The sequence below is a fragment of the Nipponia nippon genome, unplaced genomic scaffold, assembly GCF_047370975.1.
Source record: "Nipponia nippon isolate SJK-2023a ecotype South Korea unplaced genomic scaffold, ASM4737097v1 scaffold_7, whole genome shotgun sequence".
In the NCBI taxonomy this organism is placed as follows: Eukaryota; Metazoa; Chordata; class Aves; order Pelecaniformes; family Threskiornithidae; genus Nipponia; species Nipponia nippon.
In genome coordinates this window covers 22,360,409-22,385,018 of record NW_028262391.1, presented here as the reverse complement: position 1 = coordinate 22,385,018, position 24,610 = coordinate 22,360,409, and the positions used below count along the sequence as shown (strand labels likewise).

General features: G+C 39.7%; 1 protein-coding gene across 4 annotated transcripts in view; it reads left to right on the top strand.

Annotated features, from left to right (window-relative positions):
* The window catches only part of PXYLP1 (2-phosphoxylose phosphatase 1), an 87,779-nt gene extending 84,206 nt beyond the window's left edge, over positions 1-3,573 (top strand). For all 4 annotated transcript variants that reach the window (XM_087739855.1, XM_087739854.1, XM_087739857.1 and 1 more), the window contains one exon: positions 1,251-3,573. In XM_087739855.1, the coding sequence (XP_087595981.1) occupies positions 1,251-2,182 (932 nt within the window). In that variant the 3' untranslated portion in view covers positions 2,183-3,573. The remainder of the gene's footprint in view (positions 1-1,250) is intronic.
* Positions 3,574-24,610: the final 21,037 nt, after the last annotated feature.

Genomic DNA, 24,610 nt, shown 5'->3' with positions numbered 1-24,610 from the left:
TGGATTTTTCTCATCAACATTCATTAATTTAATATGAAAATTCACATTAATCATACTTTTCTGTTGTCCTGTGTCTTTTCAAATTTTGACATTGATCCATTCTATTTTATTGCCACACGTTGCTTTTAAATGTGTTGCTCTTTTTATCTTAAATACCAATGACTGAATAAGCCTATCACAGTGGATCTGGGTAGTCAGCGGGTTTGGAGACTCACTAGAGAGAATGAACATAGCGCTAAAGATTTGGGGAGTTAGCACCATTTTCCTTTTGACAACTGTCTTTCCAGGAATCTCCTGTATTTTTTAGTCCAAAAATTGCCTGTCAAATCCTCATATGTTCTAGGATCCCATCAGAAGAAATATTTGTGTTAGGCCAGTGTCAAGTCTTGCAAAGTGACCTCAGGAGAAATCTGGTCAGGTTAGCAAGGAACTCTTCCTAACACAGCACGTTGGTATGAAACTGGATTGATCATTACATGCAGCTTGTAACTGAGTTACTATTTGGGACTCCTGTTGCCTGTAGCAGGTTATATAGATGTTCTAGTGCATAAAGGGTTCATGCCTGTTGCTTTGCTGTGAGAGGATAACACATGCAAGGTGGATGCTGGAGTAAAGGTTTTGGCATGTGAGAAGGATACGCACCCTCTTCCCTTCCAGCTGGATAAAGGCAAAGCATTAGCGTAAGAATTACCAAGCAGGTTGAATACTTCCTGAAGGAAGATGGAGAATGAAGTTTGATGCGATTGCCACACCTCACCACTCTGTTTTGTGAATTTGCACACTAGTTTACATTCTGTGTATTCATTTCCTGACTGCTGGTACTTTTACTGGCTGCCACAAATTTGCAGGGAGCACAGCATTCACCACCTGTCTGGAAATCTGACTCAGATGCAGTCTGGATCCACCTCCATAACCATCTTACTTTTATAATCATGTTAGACACATTCAGTCTGTGTCTCTAGTCCACAGATCAAACATTAAACCACTAAGGCTTTAAACAAACTTTATGGAACTAGTATATCTCAGTTTAGCTCCTAGAATCTGAGAGATAGCGAAGAATAGCAAGTACCTCATATTTCATGCAATTTTCCTAATAGTCAAGCATAGGTGAAGTACAGTTTTGAATTTCATCACCTGTTAACTAATTGTGCATTTATCAGTAAGACTGCTAGCTGTGTATTTTATTTTTTCTGCAAAACTAAGAAGATTCTAATCATGTGTTTTAACTTATTTAAAAACATCTCTTCCAGGGGTTGTACAACACTTGCGAAATGGACAACTATTACGAGAAATTTATATAAACAAACATAAACTGCTTCTGAGTGACTGGACAGCAAAACAGCTCTACTTGGAGACAACAGGAAAAAGTCGAACCCTGCAGAGTGCGTTGGCGCTGCTGTACGCTTTCTTGCCAGATTTTGACTGGAAGAAAATTAACATGAGGCACCAGTGGAGCACCATTTTTTGCTCTGGAAGCTGCGACTGTCCTATGCGAAACCACTACCTAGAAGAGGAACAGCGCAGACAGTACAGCTTACGGGTGAAAAACAATGATTTGGAGAAAATATATGTGGATATGGCAAAGATTGTAGGTATTCCCACCAGGCAGTTGAGAGCTTCTAACCCAATAGATTCTCTCTTGTGCTATTTTTGCCACAATGTCAGTTTTCCATGTACCAAAAGTGGCTGCATTGGTATGGAACACTTCAAAGTAATCAAAAGACACCAGTTGGAGGATGAGAGAGAAAGACAGGAAAAGAAACTTTATTTCTTGTATGCACTATTGGCTACTCATCCTCTCCTCAACCAGACTGTTAATCGGCTGCAGCGTATTGCAGAAGGCAAGAAAGAAGAAGTATTTGTTCTTTACTCTGCACATGATGTCACGTTGTCACCTGTTCTTAGTGCCTTGGGCATTACAGAGGCCAGATTTCCAAGATTTGCTGCCAGATTAGTTTTTGAGCTGTGGCAGGATGGGAAGAGACCCAAAGAACACTTTATCCGCATCCTGTATAATGGCGCTGATGTCACATTCCAGACCTCGTTTTGCAAGGATTATTATAAACGTTCCAACAAGCCAATGTGCCCACTAGAAAAATTTGTTAACTTTGCCAAGAGGGATATGTTCTTAGCTTTTAACAGCACTAGTTACTATGATGCATGTCGTAGAAGACCACTGTAGGGAAGGAAAGTGAAAAGAAAGCAATGTTAACTTGCGTGTCAATGGAAGTCTGTATTCTTGTTGAGGCACAGTTCAGTTTTGTTATTTCTTGTACTTTTATGTGTAAGTACAAAAGGATATTGCTTGAAACATTCTTCAAATAGTTTTATTTTCATTCAAACTGCAGATGGTCTCCAACAGAAGAACAAATACTGAGGGAGTGTTATGTATATGTGTATGCTCACATATGCTGTGTTAACTGTAATGAAATGATAAATCACATAGGTTACTGTAACCTGGATGTCGCTTGATAAAGAGTGAGAGAGCATAGACTTTGTTGCTGTGTATTCCAGAGCAATACTTGGATACCATAAGTTTAAAGCCAAACCCATTTTTTTCACCACCATCTCAGTCATTTTAAGCAGTTTTTATCAAGGTATTTATGAATTCCAGGCATCTGCATTAAACCATTTGTAAGGAATTCTTGAAGCTCCCTACTCAAAAAGAAGCATTTTGATATTTAGGGGCAGGCCTTTAAAGCAAAGTGCATGTGTGTTTCTGTGCACACCTACCTGACCGTGTACAAATGGGCGTGTGCCTTTTTGACCTCACAGACCGATAAATACTTGGCTATTGTTGCCAGTGCCAGAGAAGGGTGTACTGGAAAATGGATACAAAACTCTATTCTTTGATTGCACTTTCAGCACTTTGAATAGTTCGAACACAGTCTAGAAATATGTAAAGGTCTTGTGACATTAAAATAGATAGCAAACACTAACATTACCACTGAACTTGAGTGGGAAATTAGGATTAGAAATCAGTTTTATGGTGAAGTGTTGGGCTCTTTCTCATTGTGAACATGTAGCTGTGCTATGGAACAAGTCAGTGTTTTAGGAATTTGATATAGTGACTGCTTGAGACAGCTTGACTAAACACTAAGAAAATTTTGTAGTTGAGTTAGTATTTTTATGGACTGGGAAGCTCTTATTTTGTAAGATCAGACTTGTACATATTGTACTGTGTATATTTATAACACAGTAGATCTTTCTTACTTGTTTAGTTCGTAAAGACTTGTGAAGCTGACTTTTAGACATTTTTTCCCCTTGGTCAGGATGTTTAGACTTAAGAATAAACCGTCTTTTATGGGTAACTTGAACAATGAGTAGATACGAAAAGTTGTACTTCAAACTGCTTTCATCTCTTTAGGAGTAGTAAATTGAGAACAATTGTTAATAGAACTCAGACATTTTATAATGGTGGAGGTTTTTTACACCTTTAGAAATAATTTAGTCTGTGACTTGTGATTCAATGGTGCTAGTTTATCAAAGAAAACATAACTCAGCATAAGTCTCTGACTATTGGCATTCCACTCTCTCTGTTTTCAATGCTGCATTTGAACATGTTTCTTTAAATAAAATTTGGAGACTCTTTGTAAACTTGTGTGTTATGTTTATTCTGACTTCCTTAGCTGTTTGCAGTAACAAGGTAAGTGTGTATTGTTAAGCTGCTCGTTGCATTAGTAACTTCTGCACTTAATATGTTCTGGTTCCCAGTCTGAGAAGGAGCAGGTAAACATTTCATGAATACTGAAACAGAAATCATCATAGAAAATTTGGGGATTTTGTACCACATTAGAATGTGTAACTTCTGGAAAGGTTTTCTTTCTGTCTTAAGAGACTAGCTCTGTTAGTCATCATACATGTTTGTGTGCTGGAGGGCAAACAGGAATAGAGAATCTGAAAGTTGAGCTCCCTTTGTATAAATTATGTGAACTGGACCATTTGTCCAACGTAAGTACCAAATACTCCAAAAAACTGTTGAGCTATCTGCAAAAGGCAGCTATAGCTCTTCAGAGTATTATCTGTTGGAGCTTTGATGCTGTTTGGTGACCATTTGCAGGAATGATGCTGAAGTGCAGAAAACATTACCATAGGCATATATCATGGGTGTTTCAAGTGTGTTATTTAGAAACTTTGAACCCTTAACAGCTTCTGCAAATGCCAGCCTTGGTGTCTTCAAAAGCCTGTGCTAGGAATAGAATCCAACTTTACATCTTCTTCTGAAGACAGACAATAGAAGTGTTTTGTTTTGATGTCCTTGTGCAGAAAGATACCCTTTGTTTGTTGTTGGGGTTTTGAGATGCAGCCATGAATTGGAGGAGGTGTGAATTTGAATGGATTTCTCATTTGTTGGTCTCAAAGAAGCATTGAGATCCCAGATATTAATGGATATTGCAGCTGTTTTCCAAACTTCTAGCTTAACTTTTTTGTAGAGCAGCAAAAATGCACTGATTTTTATGGACCTTTGGTTGCTGGTCAACTAATAAGCACTCTACTTGAAGTCTCAAGGAGACCTTGTGGTTATCCCCCTAGGAAAATCGGTTACCTTGGGTGCCAGGAAATGTATTCATCTGTATAGTCATACATCAAGAAGAAAGTGAGACAGATGCAGAAAGATCAGATTCTGTTAGTAGCTGCAGTTCCTCAGATTGCCCCAGATGTCAAATATTTGTCCTTTTTGGATGCCTAATCTCAATCAATGCTGCTATGTTGAAGGGTGTCCCTAATAATGGTGATAATGGTGAATATGAAGTATTGCTATCCTCTAGCCATAGTTCTCTTTAGGCTTAGAGAGGTATGGGAACTGGTATTTCATTCCTCATTTCCGTGTTCTCTTCCTCAGCCTTTGCTTTACAGTTACCTGTAAACTTCTGTTGTGTTTAAGGAGGATGGAAAAGTGGGTGTAGGAATACTTCATGCTCTTTCCAGCCTTGTTCATGCCAAGCACTCCCCCTGCTGTCTCTCCTTACTGCACGGTCTCTGAATAAAGGAATGATCCTTAACATAATGTTTTTAAGCAAGTTAGTGTGGTGCTGAGTGACTTACAAACAAATATACAGTATATAAATGGAGGAGCACAGGCTGAATGTAACCGTTTTGCATAGAGAAATGAATAAGAAGAGAGGTGTGTGGCCGTAACAGAATGTAACAAGGTGAAAGAAACAATGCACTTAATAGTTGTGGATGTCTTGTCTTTGTCAGTTTGTCTTCTGGCTTCCAGTCTATAACAGCTTTTACAATCAGGGCCATGTGTGTGCAGTATAGTGAAAAGGCACCTACGTTATTTTGACTGTTTCTGCTTGTTGCTCTTCCTGCATGCTTTTGTCCTTCGTTTAAAGAAGAAATAAGGTTACATGAAAATTAACAGGTAAGTAACTTTTCCTGTTTCTAGGGGAAATGCAGATCATTGCGGTGTGTTCTTATGGTTTGCTTATTTTAAACATATGTATGCTTTGCTGGCAATGGAACTTTTCCAGAACTCCAACAAGAACTAATACCTTTATAATATTGCAGGAATTAGTGGGAATTTATTTGTCCTGGAATTGACGAATACTCTTTCTATAGGGATGAATCGATGAATTAGACCTACCAACTGGGAAGCATTGACGTGCGCAGTTCCACAGTTTAATCAAATGATAGAGCAGAAATAAAAGCTTCTGCTTTAAGGAATGCTGTTTGAGATCTTGTTGCCTTGAAACTGATGTAGGAGTGGGATGTTTTGTTTGTGTGCTAAACACAGTATTTAGAAACTGATGTTTAAACATGTTGAGTACTTGTAGTGTGAGTGAAATGTGTCTAGTGTTTCCTCAAAAAATCCAGCTTCTTTTTCAGTGTTGTGCTGATGTGTAGTTTCTCTTCCCCTCCCCTCATTCGTTTGAGTTCTGATAGGTATAATAGCTTTAGTTTCAAATGCTCCTTAAACATTATGGATATCAAATGTCTTGGTTTGAGCTGTCATATCCTATTTTTGTATTTGGGAGTGGCTGAGAAGGCATCTAAATGCAAAATCTTCGGGTGCAAAGTAGTACAGAAAGGTTTTCTTTGAAAATGCTGTCTGAGAGCAAGGTATTCAAAGACAGAAAAAGATAGGATGCCCTCTCGTGGCGGTTTTCCGTTGTACAACAATGGGTTTGTGTGGACTAAACTGGGAAAAAATGTCTTTACTCTGAAATTGCATCGCTATGGAAAAGTAGAGTTAAAACCAGGTAAGTTGTTAGATGGGTTTCATCCTGCAGTCTGAAAAAGAGGCCTCCTTCTCCATGGTTTAAATGAATGGTTGTTTATTTATAGAAGATACTCAAAACTATGATTCTAAGACGCTCAAAACCTTGTGAGGTGAAGTAGGAATAATGATGACAACTATAATGGTTATTTTGAAGCAAGTCGTTTATATTGTTGAACACAAGTGTATTCTCCAGGTAACTACAGCTCTGTAGTATCCTCTGTACCAAATTCAGTCCTCCTTTTTTCAGCAGAGAAATTTTTGAAGTTAGTATATGGAATTATAAAACAGAGTATTTATTTCCCTATCAGTTTGCTGGTTTGGTCTCGGGTAGTTTGCTTGCCTTGTGGTTTGGTTTCTTCCCCTTTTCGACATGAAAGGAGCTATGCCACATGTGTGTAGTGTGTCGTTATTCAAGTAATTGAGATATGACAGGCTCTGAACTTTGCAAAGTTCCTTCAAATGGAAAACAAATACCATTAAGTCCTTTGTTTCCAAAAGTCCTGGACAGCCATTTTCAAAAGTGATTTAGAACTACTACTAAGCTATTCCTTTAGGATCCCCTGACAAAAATCATCATTAGAAGTTTTTCTTCTATTGAAAGTAAAAAAGAAGAGTGAAAAAGAGTGATGGTGAAATGTAAAGCAGTCCAGATCTCATTCTAAGAATAGTCTTTATGGTAGAGGAAAAAAAAATATATCTGTTTGTCAGTCTTTAAGAGGCCTTTGAAAAATGTTCATTGGAGAATGTGGGGAGAAAAAGTTTACAAGCTGAAGTTGTTGCTGTTGAAGGCCCTTGCAAAACAGGACACACAGGATAAAAGAAGAAAAATAGATAACGGAAATATAAAAAGTGGCCTCTCTTGCAAATTCTTGCACACATCTTCCCTGGAGCAGGTACAAACCAGCAGCTCTTTCAAGCATACTAGCCAGGAGGCTGAGGATCCGGGACCAGCTATGGGACAGAATGAAGGCCAGTTACAGGGATATCTGTAGTGTGTATGTGTGAGTGCTGGCATGTATGCATGAGCGTGTGAGGTAACTGGAAGATTAAAGGGTTCAGGGCCAGTTGCTGGATAGTTTGAGTGCTGTCTTGCTACTGGCTGGACCTGGGTAGGCAGAGCTGCAGCAGTCTTGCTTCTGTAGGGCTACTGGATTTGGGAGCTCCAAACAATTTTGTCATCAGAAACATAGTGATCTAAAAAGGGATTCTGCAGATTTAGATGATGGGAGGGATGAATGTAATGCTGATAAAACTGTTTCTCCCTTAAAAAAGTCTGTTCGCCCCAAAAGCGGTGAGCAACAGAGAGGGAACTAAGCCTAGTTTCTGATGCACTGATACTGGCCCACTGGTTGCTAATTTCATTCTCCTTTTTGAACTGGTCATATACTTAATCTTCTCCTTTGACAATGCTAGTTATAACAGGTTTTTGACCAATTCAGTGCCTATTTCATTTAAAAAAGAAAACAACAACAACAAAAAATCTTTGTAAGTAACAAGCTATAGTGTTTTTCTGCTACATTCATACATGCATAGTTCAGGCATCAGAAGGATAGTTAATGGCTACTGACATTACTGGCTATCAAGTTGGCAACAATAATGTCTTGAGTGTGTTCTTATTCCTATCTCAAGTGCCAGAGAGGTATCTTTTTGCTTAAACCTCTTCCACAGGGGTTTAAATGATGTCCATTACTATGTAATAGAGCTGGTGTAAGATGACATTTGTCAGTAATTACAGTGCCCTCAGCTGTGTTCCTAACCCTTTAGATGTGAACCCACAGTTAAGTATGTTTATGGAAAGTTTTACCTGTTAATAATTAACTTCTCCTTCAGTCTGTGATGTGGTAATTGTCTTTTTGGTAAGAAAGAACACTGAAATGCATCAGCTTGCAGAAGAGTGATAAAAATATTTTTGCTTTTAATAGGGGACTGGAACCAGCCAGTCATGCTCTGAAGTGGTGGTTATAAGGAGGAAGGCAGCCAGCTTAAACATGTAGATAGACAGGGTCTCATTAGCTGTAAGGGCTTGTTGTTCATCTGTGCTACTTCCGACAGTGCTTACTCTGACTGGCATAGAATGGGAGTTAATTGTCACGGCAGTATCCATGTGTCCTGATATCCACGTGAAACCTCAGAATTTGATTGAATCTTGCCTTTTTTTGAAGGACTGACTGCTTGCCATCCCTAATTTTTGCAAAGCACTCCATCAGACGCAGACCTTAACTTCTGTCTGTTGGGCCAGCAGCCTGCTAGGAGGAAAAATTCCTGCAAATCCTGGAAGCATGTGGCAGGAGGGAAAACAGCATTTCTCTGTCCTTGATAGCTCCTTGGCTGGGTGGTTTTCGATGCCACAGGTCTGACCCTCTGCTGTAGCCACTGGAGTTGTGATTCGCGGCAGCTGCTGGGGATCTAGCCCGGCAACCTGCACAGCTGTGCCACTGAGCTCCTGTTGCCATGCTCCCGTTGGTGACACAGTTAAAATCCAGCTTATTTACTCCTGCTTGTTTTTGTAGCTGTTCTCCTTTTCAGTTCTGTCATTCTCTGATGTTTGTGTGGGTGCTTGAAAAATGCTACCTATGGACTTTGTAATTGCAGCATATGCTGGCTGCTTCTGTCCTTTAAAATGGCAGTTTTCCTTTCTGCAGTTTTGCTTTCAAGCAGAGGCAGCCCCAGAGCTGGTCGGTTGCGAGGCTTTGCCCTGTGCCCCTCCGCTGGCAGGGCAGAGGAGTTTTTGCCTCACAGGAGAGCTTCATGGCGGTGCTGTGAGGGCGGATGGTGTGTGCTGCTGGAGCGGGGCAGGGAAGACGCCGTTCAAATGCAGGGTCCTCACGGCGCCCGCCCAGCCCCGCCGCTGGCTGTCACCACCTCGGCTGTCACCTCCCGGCCGGTACCGCTGGCCCTGCGGCTGCGGCTTGAAAGTCCTGTGGCGAAACTGGAGAGGAGGGAGGAGGAAGGCGGCAACCCCGTCCTCAGGTGGGTGAGGCGCTGACACCTGCCCGCTGCCTGGGTGCCATGTCCAACGGTCAGGGAGCTCACCCCGCCAGGAGACGGCGGTTCCTTGATGAACGTGTGGAGAAGGTAAATGTGACAACAAAATGGTGTCCTTCCTCCTGCTACAGTTTTGGTAGGAACATATAATAATAGCATGATGGTCACCCAAAAGGCAAAGCCACAGGGAACATGGAAAGTTGTTACCAAAATGTGAGAGAGCGAAGTGGGAGCTGGGCCTGGGCAGCCCTGTGAGCCCTTGCTGTGCCCGGCGGTGCCAGCCCCCAGCGCTGCTGCCAGCTGCCATGGGCGAGGGTGGGCTTTGAGACCCCCCAGTCGGCTCCCACCTCTCCTCCAGGGCTTTGAGCATCACTTTGAGATTGGCACAGGACTTTGAGTACCACCGCAGAGACTGGCACAGCTTCGTCAAAAAACACGATCGGCAAAAAAGCTAAGGACAACCAAGGTTTAATTTTTAGGTATGAAAACAGTAGTAAAATAATGTCTTAATCAAGCACATTACAAAGTTGCTAGCATTTAAGTTGTGACAGTAAAAAAATTGTGGAATGTGTTTCCACATGGAATGTGATTCTGTGAGTGAATGATGGACTAAGATGCATGCTCCTTTCAGCCGTATTTGCAGGCCTGTGTATTTGTGTTTGCTCACTTACTGTGCCAGCAAAATCTTAGCAGCAGTAATTTGTGATGAAATGTACAAACCAGGGATTGGTCTCGAGAGAGGGGATCTCTTCTCCCTAACAGCAAATCCCCAGAAGCTATTTCTTCCAAGTAATTTGAATGCCACCCCAATCAACCTTTTGCTTCATCCAGAAAATTTGTATGCAGGTTGAGTTCATGTCCTGTACTGATGTTGTACGCCAGCTTCAAATGATTAAATGATTTTTTTACTGCCTGAGAGTATTTGTGTTGTAGGTGTAGAGGGAGTAAACCAGCACGGGTATACTTTGAGAGAGAGTTATCAGCTTTTGTACAAATGTATAGTATATTTCCCTAAAAATATGGGTATAGATTTCATCCAACTTTGGCCATCATAAAGGTATTGTGGTAGTTGTATGGAGGACTTGGAAACTGTCTGATCAGGGAACAGGAATATGAATAGCATGTGCATGAGATGAAGCAGCTACAGAATGTCAAGTATTGAGAACTGGAAACAGCAGGTGCAGGGAACAGTTTGCATGAGAGCTCAGAACTATGTCATGGAATCCCTTTGAATACTTCTGGATGTTGCGCATCAAATTAAAATATTAAATTGGTTTGTGGTTAATTTGGGGATGGAAAGATGATGAATTAATAAATGGTTCATTGTGAATACTTCCAGCTCTAAATATACTACGAGCAATTTAGTTACTGCTGTGGAAGGGGAGATGCAGTGTTGCTTTCTTTTCTTTTTAAAATGACATTCTGTTTCATCAGTACAGAATCCAAACCATGTTTTCTCAGTCCTATGTTCTTTTAAATGGCGAATATAGATAGGATGAAACATGGCTGTAGTTTTATCCTTATTTTCTTAAGCTTTCAATTTATCATGGAAACAGTCACAGTTTCTCTTCTTTGTCAAGTTCTTGAGCACATTTAAGTGTAATATTTTATTAGTATGAAATGGTGTTAAAAGAGGAAATAAAAATAACTGGTGCAATCTTTGAAGATTTCTCTCATCCATATTTATTAAAAATAACTCTAAGGATAACTTAAAGATCAAGTGCTCTGCAGATGATACAAATTAAGACAAAATATAAATATTTAGCAATAAAATTGACAAGGAAGGACAATTTGGGAGGAAGAGGGGTCTTTAGCAGAGCAGGAATGGAGCTACGCTCTTGAGGACCCTGAGAGATGTGTGAGAGAAAGAGAACCAGAGCCAAGCAATGTTACTGTCTGTGGACTGCATGAGGGAGAGGCAGAGGGAGAAAAGGGTGGTAGACTAAAGAAGTAGTATGGCCTATGAAATGCATGGAGTAATCCTTTCACTTTTCTTAGCACTTACCTCAAGTGGTGTGTTCACTTTTGGACACAGAACCTCAAGAACATTGAGAAAGCTCAAAAATATGGTTGAACAACCTAGATTGAGGTGGATTCCAGAAGAGAACACTGAAAGGGGAGAATGATTTAATCAAATGCATATACGATTACTGTGAAAAAGAAGGAAATAATGTCGTCTTCCTCATGGTTAGGACAAGAAGTAATTGCAGTAAAAAAGACTGAAGTTGGACATTTAAGAAAAAATACACAGGAGTAAGCCTAGCAGAATGGTGGAATGAACTGGTGGGAGGGGAACTGAAGTCACAGGCTGTCAGTGTCTTTAGGAATAGGAGATACAAACATCTCACTGGGAGCATTGTTTTGGGTTTTTTTTGTTTGGTTTTTTTTTGGTTTTGTTTTTGGCAACTAGGAGATAAACAGGTGACTTCCAAGTCTCTTTCATCCTTTATTTTTCTTTGCTTCTATGGAAGTATGTTCCTAATATCCATCACATAAAATACTGCTGGCATGTATTCATGGTAGTCTCCTGGCAAACTACTTGTGAATTCAGAAGTTGTACACTTCGGAGTCTTCAAGTCATGTACAGCTAGCTATGTGATGACTTCTCATCCATCAAAATGAAGCCACAGAATTTGGCAGGGCTGGGGTTTCTCTCAGTTCCCATTGGAGTGTGCAAATGGAGATTTCATTCCTGGGTTCCTGCCAAAAACCTCCAGAGGGAAAAATCTATACTGTCTTAACCTGTTGCCTTTCATTACTTCCTTTTTTTTCCCTCTTTCTAAAGAAGTTGAAATATTTTTCTGTTAAATCAGTAACAGCTCAGGTGTGTTAAAAATACTGACGTGTGTATGGGGGCTTCTTTTCCAGACACAGAATTTAGAAGGGCTTATTGCATCTCTGATCCACTATTTTTAGAAATTTTTAAACTTCTTATTTTAAACTTATTTAAACTTGTTGCAAAGTTTGGCTTTTGCAGAATCCAAATGGTGCCTGTGAGTTCATGTGCATTTGTTTGTGTGTCTGCATATAAATACAAATTTTTATAGGGGATTTTCATAAATAACATAGGGGAAAAAAGCTTTATCTCCGGCTCCCAAGTCTGTCAAGTCAGAATTGGGCTTGAATGGTACGCTTTGCTCTGTGTGTACTGTTCTCTTTCCTCAGGCCCTCCTAAATGAGAATTTTCAAAATTTCTTTATGCGATTTTCCAGCAGTGTTCCCTGTAGGGAAAGTAGTTTTTGTAATGAAATCACTTCCCTGCAAGAGGAGATTACAGTCTGTCCTGTTAAATATTGATCTAAATTTTCAAGCTGTTACAGCATTTTTCAATTCCTATCAAAACTACTGGAAGGTGTATAGTGCATAAAGCTAGGCAAAGATACTGGTAATTACCTTCTTGAGATGTTAGGAACAGAAAATGACTTTTGCTAGTAGAGTTAGGTGCCTCTTATCAAGCACTTTTAGCAGCTGCCTTTCCTATTGCAGAGTTTTCCTCAGTCTGACAGAATGCCAATATGCTGCTGTTACCGTGGTAGGCCAGCTCTGTAAATCACCTATTTGTTGGATGTGTGGAAGAAAAGAACACAAAGCTTTGGTACTTTAACCTGGTACTTGACTGAATCTGGTCTATTGGTAGCATTTTAACACAGAAGTGAGGTTTTTTGTAATCACACCCAGCATTGGTTTGGGGAGAGGTCTCCCCTTGGTAACTTTTGAACCTGGGCTGGTTTCAACAACATTTGACAGGAATGTAGCAGTCTCCCAAGTTCTACAGATTTTGTGACAATATATGACCAGGCAGAAGAAAGAGATCCTCCAATTGCCCCATCTTTAGGGAAAGTTAAAGCATGTTCTGAAGACACTGAAGTTGATCAGAGATGAGAAAAAAATGCACAGACACCAGGCTTCTTAAATCCTGAACCTACTTTTTTCTTTGTTGTTCTCCATCAATAGAGATTTGTTGATAAATGTAGTACAACTAAGCATTTCCAAATTTGTGCCGGTAGTCTTAGGTAGCTGATCTGCTCTGAAGAGTGTCTGTAGGGAGAGCAGGTGGGTAAGTTCCAAATTATTTTTTTGACATGGCAGTCTGCTTTCTTGGTGTCAAGAGAAGAAGCAATTTCAAACGAATCTTGCTGGAAGCATTAGTATGGTATTTGCATTAAAGAATTATATATGCCATCTACCTGATGATGGATGCTAACAGTATAGGCAAAGGAGCGTGGCCCCTTCACAGCTGTGAACCAAACTTTGGAAAGGCTCGTCTGCACCCTGATTGAAACTCCTGAACTCATTCCGACATGCAGTGTCTGTCAGGAAGCTCTAACTGAGGATAAGATTCCTCTGTGATTTTACTGACCACTGACATGGACAGTTGAGTGAAGAAATGTCAATTCAAAATAAGAGTGGCTAGAGGGAAACCTTTTTATTAATTCAGGTTCTACAGACTTTTACAAAAAGTAGCAAAAGGAATTTTAAACTTAGCATTCTGATGAAATTCCAGACTCTGTAATTACATTGGCCCTGAACTCCACCTGCAGTTTTAATATAAAAAGCTGTTCTGCTTCAAGCTGCAGCCTGCTGTGCAGCTATGCTGCGCAGTGTCAAGCAGGTGCTAGAGATCACCTGAGAGATAAATAATCATATAATGTATATAATTTATACAGTGCTTTGTTGCATTTTTCAAAGTCCCTTCAGGATTCTTCAGGATAAAATACACAGCAGAAATGAGAGACTATTTGAGGAGAAACTTTTTATCAACCTGGTTGATGAGTTAACTTTTTGGGGATGCTAAATTTTTATGCTTAATTGTGTGTTTTGCTAAAACTTAAAACATAAATACACCATACATATGATCAATATATACATACATCAATCTAGTGTCCTGGAACTTAGGTCAACTCTCCTTGTAAAAGCAGATCAGCAAAAAGGTCTGGTTGATTGCATAGAGAATCCATGGTACTCATTAAGGAGCTATTGCTGAGTTCCATTTGCTGGTCAGTTGTGTATGAGCTCTGAAAGAATGTGCTCCCATTGCATAATTATCTTAAATAGAAAGTCTTTAATCCTCTGTTTTGAGGAAAGGCAGTGAAAAAACAGGCAATCTGCAGTTGGGTGATGTCAAGTATGTGCCATCTCTCCGTATTTTTGTAAATGCAGGCATTACCCAGTATCTATCATTCTGCAGGTCGTGGTGTAAGAGGGCTGGTCTGCATGGTGGATTGCTGACAGGCTGTTTGGCTTTACCGGATTTTTACAGGTTTTTTGGAGGATTTTTCTTCAAGGAGCCAGTTTGTAATTTATGGTGCAGCAGAGTTAAGAGATTTGCATTACTTTCTTTTTAAGCAAGTGTTCACTGTTCTGTGGATAGGGATTTACAAATTGAACACTACTCCTAACACAGAAATGCACAGGACTTCCAACATCTATAGTCTGAGTTTTGGCTTTATACTGGATGTGAAACATTACAGACTGCATTAAATTCTTGTGCGTAACTCAGTATTGCCTGTTGCCCTAGGCTGATAGTGGTTTACTCTGTTGGTTCTTCTCCATTAATCCAACTCGCATGATGATAAGAATGGCAATTTGAGTTCCCTACTTATGTTTGCCTTTTTAATATAAATATTTGTATTTTTAGTCATGAAACTGCCAGATGAGGTTAGATCCCATTGCCATAATGCCACTGTGTATACTCTGAGAGATGATGCTTTTACCAAAATGAACTGGACATAGTGCTTTGACTAGACAGTGAAAGAAAAATGTTTTGTCTGTCTGATCCTCACCAGAACCTCAGCTGTTTTGCCCAGTGCCAGTTTGATGCCATAAAGTCTACAGTACGAGACCATCTTTGGAGTGCTTATGTTTAATTTGCATCTTGCCTCTCTGATTCTTGCACCAGCAGTATCATATCATTAAGCTCTATTCTTACTGTTTATAGACCAAACCACACATTCTTAGGCTAGCACTTACACAAGGAAATGCTAAGAACTTTATTATTATGTTTTTTATAAACCCCAAACTGTAATTGAATGTAGAACTGTTTGAAGTGACTGGAAGGCAACTGCTGAATTTAATCAGGGCTTTAATGTATGTTATATATTAAAGTAAATCTCACTCCTTCCTTAAAGCAATTCAGTATTCCATTAATGCTTGTGTAAGAAACCACTGTGTGTGTTGGGATGGGGAGGGGGAGAGTAAAGTTTCAGGTGAGCTCCTGACACTGTAAGATGCTACTCAGTGTGAAATGACAGCTTCAGCCTGCAGGTGATGATTTAGAGTTCAGGTAACTTGAGGGAGGGAATGTTTTCCAGTTTGCCTTGGGTACTGAGAACCTTTGTGCTTAATGCATCTTAGAAAGTTTCTCTACAGACTTTCTAAGGGCTGCAAGGACTTCCTAGGGGCTGCAGTGCCTTACCCTTGCTATTCATTCCTGCCTTGAGGCAAACAGTGACTGAAAGCTCCTTAAAGCTGTGAGGAATAATTCCCCTTTGATCAGACATAGCCTGAGCAGTGTGCTGCTGCTCTGTTCTTCTGCTGACTGTTTCTAAATTGGGCTGCAAACTGAGAGAGGTACCTGGAATTTGATAATTTGTATTTTATTAAAAACTTGTCATAGCACAGGAGACTGTGGTTAGAAGCTCTCCAAATGAGAGAAATATGTTACCAATGTCAAATGAAATTCAAAATTAACATCTGTTACCACACTGAGCTATGACTTCTTGTCTTCCTCCTCCCATTCTTTTTTGCATCTAATTAAGGTGCAAATCAGCAGTGTCCAGGTCAGAAGCTTCAGTGAGAGAGCCGTCCCACTTTCTGCATACAGCTTAGCAGCCAGCCACCTCAGGGTGTTGAAATTAATCCCCTAGGTGTTTGTGCCACAGTATCATATGAGATATTGTTGCCAATGGAAACATGCCATGTTGGAGGCCAGGCTGCTCATCTGGGAGCCCTGTACTTGTAGAGTTCTTTAATTTTTGAAGGCTACAATCAGGCAGGAACTTGCATTCTGTCACACTTAGTCCTGGTTACTGGCACCACAAATCCCTGCTCTATTCACCTTCTTTTGAAAGACGATTCATCTGCAGGCAGTAGCATATTGATTATTTTTTTCAGGTTGCCTCTTGCAGACATCCCTTTAAGAAGTTTCACAGCCTTAACTTTTATAAATTTTGCAGATAACATTCTAAGCAAATATGAATGCATCAGTGAGAATTACCATAATCCATAAAGATGTGAAACCATGTCGTGTTAAAGAAGCAGGAAGAGGAAATGTCTAGGACTCGGACTTCTAGCCAAAAAAAATGACCCTGTGTTTCAGTCTGAGCTATTTTAGTTTTTAACTTTAGGAGCTAGTCACCTGAAGGGTGATATGCTGTCAGATTCAAAGTGAAATAGTTTGAAATGTAGGGAGTCAATCAACCAGTGGGATCTCTTTTGTGGAAGATCTGAATTTGAGTTAATTCCTTTCATGACTGATTTCATCTAGAGATTCTCCTCTTCTAGTGTGATTCTAATATAGCCTAACACCGTTAATCTTTTCAATGTGAATGAGTGATTTTTCTGAAGACTACTGTATCTAACAGGGTCTTTGCCAGTCCAGGGAAGAATCTTGTGTGTATCAAGGGGAAACATTCCTAGTTATTGTCATTATATCAAGATTTGTTGTGGCTGTTTTGCTCCAGACCCCAGGGATATCACTTGTTTCCTATTAAACTGATGGAGCAGGGAAAGTGTGTGTATTTCTCCAGGAGAGGGTGTCCCATCACTGCGGGCCAGAAAGATCTTACACGCTCAGGGCTTACACATTGGTTTGCTTTTTCCCATGCTATCTCTCAGGCAAAAACAGCTTGGAGAAGTGCAAAGACAGTAAATCTTAGTGAAAGAATAATGTGTTTGAAAAGGTTGACGGAAAGACTGTATGTATGGCTCTTTCACTTAACTTTCAGGCATATTCATGCTGACGAGACTTGTTAATGAGCACAGAATGTAGCTTGAATGCACTGGGGGCAATTGTACCTATCACAATTCTTTTTCCTTTTCTGTTTATGTAACAATCTATCCTTTATGGTGTATTTCATTAATTCCTTACTGAAATGTAACACCTGATTTGTGGGCCATATTTCTGTCCTTGTCTGATTTTGTTTTCAAACGCAAGGTGTGTTCTGTATAGCAACTACTATATTATGTACACCTACACTGTGAAGTACCTTTATTTGATTTTAGCTTCCTCTTCAACATGAAAGCAAGATGCCTTTTTTACTCTTTTCTCTTTAAACGGTGACTCATTATTCAAATGCATGAGAGCTTTAATGAAAATTTGCATGAGGCAAAGTAGAAGGCAGTCTAGCTGATGGTTATGGGGCAAATGTGTGCAAAATTTATTTGGGACTTCAAGTTCTTTGTTATAGTTTCGGTTGTTACTGCTCTTCCAAAATCCTGGCAGCTGAAGAATGAGAAAAAGAATAAACAGAGAGAGGATCGATAGCAGAAAAATTAACTTCTAATATAAAATGACAGCTTGACACTGAACATATTCGGCATGAATTGCAAATGCAGCAAAAACTGGGAACCGTAATCTGATTTCCACCCCCCCACCCCCCCCCCCCGGATTCTATATCATTCTTTAATAGTATGTCTTATATGTACTAACACTATTTGTGTCTTAGGAGCCTTAATATAATCAGTATTGTATTGCAAAAGCATTCTCAGGATAGCTAGAAGTGCCTCATGCCTCCTCAGTGGCATTTGCAATTAATTTTTGCAGTAGTAAATGTTAAATTTGGGGGAATCCGTGTAAGTTCTAAATCAAGGAAGTCTTCTGTACTTGATTGAGTCACCTCATAAGAACAGATAATCTCAAGACTTCTGTTCTTTGGTGCTCAGATGTCATGGAAGTAACTTAAGTTGGTATTATTAGAACTGAATCAAAGTACTAGCCCTGACTTGGCTCATGAATTGTAGGTGTAGCCAAATCCAGACTCAGATCTTCAAGTCTTTTGATTTAAAGGGATAACTGATGGCAGTGTATTGTGTTGTGTTCAATTTCTACATTGTGTACTTGGCAATTGTGTTTCAGTTGTTTCTCCAAATGTTGTATGCAGTGTTTGGGTTTTTCTCCAGCTGATCCTAGCTCTGTTTGCTAGACCTGATCTTTGCCCTCCCTGTGTCTTGAAATAGCCAACACACCTTGCATCATGTGTGAGCATGAATGTAGCTCCTCGTGGACCTTTTTTTTTTTTTTTTATCCCAGCCTTTGCTGTGTGACAGTCTCAAAGGACCACATGCAGATGTTTCTTCTGAGATTCCTACAAAACAATCACTAATTCCTTCAGACATTTCCTACAACTGCAGAGCATTCATTTGAACCAAATGAACTTGATTGAAAACTAAGGAGATGTTTAGTTCCAAAGCAATAAAAGAGTGATTGTCTAGCCTAAAATAAGGATTAGAACTAGATGTGGTTTTTGTGGCATGAGCCTGTTTTACATCTGAAGCTTAACATTTAATAGAATGCATGGCCGAGAGACTCACCTTGCTGTGGTATCAAACACATTCCTATGCTTACATGTGTCCAATGGAAAAGATGACATTTGAGGAAAACCAGCGCTTGGCTGAGTTCACTGAAATTTCCTAATGGGCTTAGTACCAGTTTTCTGAGAATGACTTGCAAATTCTGTGCATTACAATGATTCAGATCTTCATTCACAGCTAAAACAGACCCATCAATTATAATGCTACATCTTAAGACAACTGGTCATTCCCTCTGTCCCCTGCTTGGCTCTTTGGACATGGATCACAGCTCTTGGACTCATTTTAATTTCTTTGGTTGGTGGAACTGAAAGATCATCAGCCAACTCATTAGGAGAACTGTGATGATGCTTCTTCCAGAGGTTCAATAGCACTCACTCAGTAAGGCTCCCCAGCATGCCTGTACTCCCTGGAAGTAGCAACCAGATTGCATGTAGGTGCGTAGTATGTGTCTGTCAGCAACATGAATCAGTCTTTAACAATTGTGATTCTCCTCTGTGAAAAATGAGTATGAGATTCCTTTGCTGCTTTATGTCACACACACTTTATAGCACTAACAACACTTACTGCACATAAGGAGTGTGCATAGGCCCTTCTACTTGCTTAAACAGCCTGAAATTAGATGGTGTTAGTGTGCTTGCTCATGTCTAAAGTTATGCTGGTTACTGTGCGAAGTTACAGACATGAATGTCAAGCTATTCCACAAGCCTAGAAAGGATAATAAAAGTATTTATGAATGTTATAGTTTTAACTATTACATTTTTTTAAAACCTCCACAGCCTGGACTGATTTATGGCTGTTCAGCTCTTTAAAAAAAAAAAAAATCAAAACCAAAACATATTGCATACAAAAGACATTAAGGAAGCCAGAAGCTATGCATTCAAAGAACTATCTAAAAATAAGAAGTACAGCTATAAACTTTAACATCCCACTGAGCAAAGGGGAAGGTTTTTCTTGTCTGGCTGCAGAAGTGTGTGCAGTTTTGCTGAAATGTAGTTCTCATTTTGCCTCATACAGTCTCTATGGCGGTGACTGCTATTTTTATTTTAGACGTGGGCTTTTTAATTTCCTTATTTATGTTTTCATTCTCATCACAAAGGATGTATTGTAACTGTTCTCTGCATTCTGCATGTTTAATTTGAAACCCTGACATGCAACAGCCCTGGGTTGAGCTGTGGCAGCTGGAAATTCAGTACAACTGATATGCAGTCCCCAAGTCTGTAAAGGAAGTTGAGTCACAAAAATACAACTTTCACAACAGAACAAATAAAAAAAAAAAGTTCATGGAGACCAGCTGGTGTTGTATTATATCCACATTGTGACTGTTCTCTGTCGTTGTCTGCATGCTTGGTATTTTTGTATAATTTTGGCTCTGTATTCTCAGCTGTCCAGATGTGAAAGATTCATGTCTAATTGTGGCAGTACAGAAATGAAAAAAGGGTGTGACAGAGGTGAAATGCACCTTTTGGTAGCCTAGAAGAACAATCACTATGAGATGGATTCTGGAAGTCAATTAGAAGAGTAAAGCAATAGAGAGAGAAACTACTTGTTCCCCTCAAACAGTCCATGTTTTTGCTGATTCTCCTGAAGGAGTTCCCATCTTGAAGAGAAAATTCTAGCTATTCCATTAAGTCTCTACCAGCAGTGTGAGGAAAAACTGATGAAAGTTTTGCTTCTTTTCAGAAGTGCACTTTGTTAAATTACTCCTTGTTTTATTTGTCATGCTGATAGTCATGTAAGCTGTGGCCTGTGTGAGGAGACATGTGAAATTTAATATTAATGTTCTTGGATGTAGAGTGTAGAAAGCAATGCAGGATTTGGCTGGCCAAGATGTTCTGGCACTTTTGAGAGGTCCAACTTTCAGAGAGAACAAGAAATGAGTTTGTTAACAACCACTGAAAATGAGATGTCAGAAACACAGGGAGTAGTATGTGTACCACTTCAGGTTTAAATTTAGGATCCCAGTCCAGCAGTTTTAGCCTAATAGGTGAATTAAATAACATAAATATTTAATTTAAAATGCTGTATTGACAACTTATAAAAGACAAAATTCTTTTGATCATCCAAAGAAGATGCAGCTCTCAGAAAATGCCCATGCTTTCTTCTTTTTTTTTTTTTTTTAATTTAACATGCCTTCTTCCCAAGATGATTTGAGTGGCCTTGAACAAGTTGTTTGATAAACAGAGCCTGAGATCTGGCTAGATTTGTGTTGCTGATATGCCTGCTTAGCCATGCAGAGAGATAGCAGTGTGATAGTTTGTTAATTGTCTCCTGGAACCAGTTTCAAGCTCTCTTTGTCAATGCCTGATTTCAGCCATTGGTCAGGGAAGATGATAGGAAAAAGGAGGGTTAAAACATCAGCCTCTAATTAAATCTGTTGGAGTTTTATTTCTAGCATTGCTTTGTACTTGCTGTGTGTCCCAAAGCAACTACCTGGGTCTCTCGGAGAGAGGCGTTGTGAGCAATGCTCTGCAGCACTCTGATGGTGTTCCAATAGGAACCAATGGAACAGTTGTGGACTTCTCTTCAGAAACACTGGCTAAACTCTGTTTCTAGAACACTTCCATGTCCAATGTGTGCATGGATAAATAAAGTGAGGTGTGCCCCAGAAAAATGCTATGGAAATGATGTATTTGAAATGTTTAGGTACTGCAGTGGTAAATCCTATATAAAAACTGTATGTGTAACTAGGAAAGAACACAGGTTAATATATAGACTTGCTGCTGTAAGTTATTTCCAAAGGCTAACTACATTTCATGTTCTCCTCATTAGTCAAAATTTCCATGGCCTCCTTTCATCTCTGTTATTCCATCTGTCACATGCAGCAATGGAAATCTGAGACTGGTTTTCAAACATAATTCTAGGAAAGTGTCCCCCCTTTAGCCTCTGCCATGAAATACAGCACAAAAGAACATTTTTAATGAGACATCAATTATAGAATATGTGCAAAAAATGAAATACCATAGACCTTATGGATTGGGCTTGCAGACATCTGTTAATGTTGTAAAGGGAAGTGACAGGACCCCAAGTTGGCAAAAGCTTTGAGAGAAACATGCCAGGACCTTCTCTCATAATCTCCTCTTCCCAAAGAAAAACAAAAGCTTTAAGCTAGGAACAAACAAACAAGTTCTATTACAACATACGCTAGGATACTTACCTTTTTAAATAAACAAAATTTATTATGTCCAAGTCAGCCAGGATGTAAATAAAGGAGTTTAAATAAACAGTCATGTTCCCTACTCCCTGTCCCTTCCCACTTCTGCCATGCTGGTGGAGGGTAGATCCTTGCTTCTCTGCTTAGTTTAACTCATTTCAGTTGTTTCGTGGACTGCAAAAAACCTCTACCAGCCCCCCTTGGTCTCTCAGAAGGTTTATTAATTATTTCTCCATTTTTTTTCAGTTTGCATTTGAGTTTAAGCTTTCCAGCTCTGTGCTGTGATTCTCTCACTCAGAAGTCCACAAGGATGTGGCTAAATGGCTGTTGTGCTCCGTATGTGGTGACTCTGAGCTGGTAGGATGGTCATGGAGAAGTGATTCCACCCCATGGGCCCTTGTACAGCTTTTGCCTGGTAATGTGGTAGGGAACAGCTTCACTGGAGGGATGGATGTGGGTAGTTCTGGTTGTTTTGATCTTTCTTGAAAAACCTGTTCATATCTCTGGTTATGCCCATCGCTGTCTTTGCAATACTTTTATTTCTGTTTATTCCATAGCATAATCAAAAAATAACTGAGTATTCCACAGTAAAAGTTAATGGTAACTGATGCAATTTGCAATATTTTTAGCATTCATATCCCTACCATCCCTCAGCCAGGCTCAAGTTTGCTTGCATAAACACTCATGCACATTGAACAGAGGTATCCATTGATACATAGGGTTTTGGTTTTGGTTTTGGTTTTGGTTTTGGTTTTCCTTCCTGAGTGGTTACAGTTACTTTAAAACCCAGTCATTTCTGTTGTTCAGACATTTCTGTTGTTCAGATGTTGAACTGCATTAGGCAAGTGCAGGCTTCTAAAACATTCAGTCCAGAAAACTATCCCCCAGAAATGTAAATAACACTCTTAAACCCTTTCTCCCCACTCCCTGCAAGCTATAGGTAGTCTCCTCTGGAGAAGGCAACAAGATCAAAACCATATGAATGCTCTGGAGAGGGGAAAGGCACTCAGCCACTGAGAGCTGAATCTAAAGCATCATTATGGGCTCATTCGAACTGCTGATTATCAGTGAAAGCTGAGCCTTGTACCAACTTGCTAAAGGTACTTTTAAGCCATTAACACATCATCGTAATTCTGTAGTAGTCTGAAAGGGAGAAAATAAACCACAAAAATAGTTTTCCTTGACTCTAACTTGATCTGGTGAATGACAATATGTTCTGAATGCTGTTTTTGTAGCTCTCATTATGATTGTGGCCTTAGATAATTAGTTAATTAACAAGGCTATGGCAAAGCCTGTGTCACTGCTTTCATCATAAGCTGCAAGTATTTCGGAGGTCAAGAATGAATGGCAGAGTCAATGAGGTCTCTTTGAACTCATTTGCCCCATACTTCTTCCATGATCTTTAAATCTGCATTCCATTACCTCCAAAACATTTGGTCAACATGACTGTAGCTCAGTAAAGACGCATATTCCTGGGTTCAAATAACCTCTGCTGCCCTCTCTTCCTCTCTGTGGCCTCCATTGGCTTCCATTTCAATGCATTTCAAGCTCTCCAAGATGTGGTAGCTATTTGTGGAAGCAAAATCATACTATTTCTTCTTTTGTGATAATGGCTGGCTGCTTGAGTGTTTTCTGTCAGGTCTTTTAGTCTGTCTGTGGTCTTGATTTTCCTCATTCAGTTTTTCTGGTATTGATGAGTGAGGTTTTTTTTTTTTTTTCTATTCTTTATACGAAAGAACCACTTTAATTTCATTCTTCTGTCTCACCAAATTCTGTTCAATTCAGTGAAACTATTGACAGGAGTAAAACAGAAGAAGAAAGACAGAACTTTTGCATGATGTTATGATCAGTGTTTGGAGTTTGATCTGCAATGTCCATTCATCATACTCTTTTCTTAACCTGATGCTAAGTGATTACGTAGTGCTGACATTACCTCTAGATCTATCTCCTTTTTTCCATGACCAAGTGGTATTTTCCATGGTTTTCTTCTTTTCTGCATGTGGGAATTAAAATCCAATGGCTTCTCAATCTCTTTCTCTTGCATTGTTCCTTGGTCATTCTTCTTGGACTAAGACTGTGTTGTGGTTTTCATCTCTCAGTCCTCCTCCTGTGTGGTGTTATTCTCTGAGTGTAGGCATTGCGTTCTCTTCCTTGGATTTTCATTTGCCATCAGTCCCATTTGTGCCATATTACCTGATGACTGTCCTTTTCTTGCACTCCAGCTACATTTCTAGCTGCCCCTTCCTTCTTCCTCCTTTCTGTCTGAGGGTGGCACACAGAACCCTCTCTTTTCTTTGCATGTTTTCAGTGAATAATCTTGTCCCTGGTTAATTTTATTGGTACAAATGGAATTCAGTGACTATCTCTATGCTGAAGACGATTATATCGGCCCATTTCAGTTCTGATTGCTTAGGTCCAAATTAAATCTTCATCTGGTCTCTTAGATCTTGTGAATGCCTAGTCCATCAACTCAGTTTCAAGAGCTCTTATCTGTGTGTGTATGCGGGGAGAATCTGCCTCCCCTTTTCATGCCTTGCCTGACTGCTAACAGACCAAGGCCTGTGCAGACAACTGAAGTTGTCCATGTTGCTTGTGTTTTTTCATTGTTTCTATGGATTCTCATGTTTGTTACAAGCACTATTTTTGCCTGTTAGTTCCATTAGCTAGGGTGCTCGTGTGTGAACCTTGAGAGGGATCTCTGTGGAGTCAATTGTATT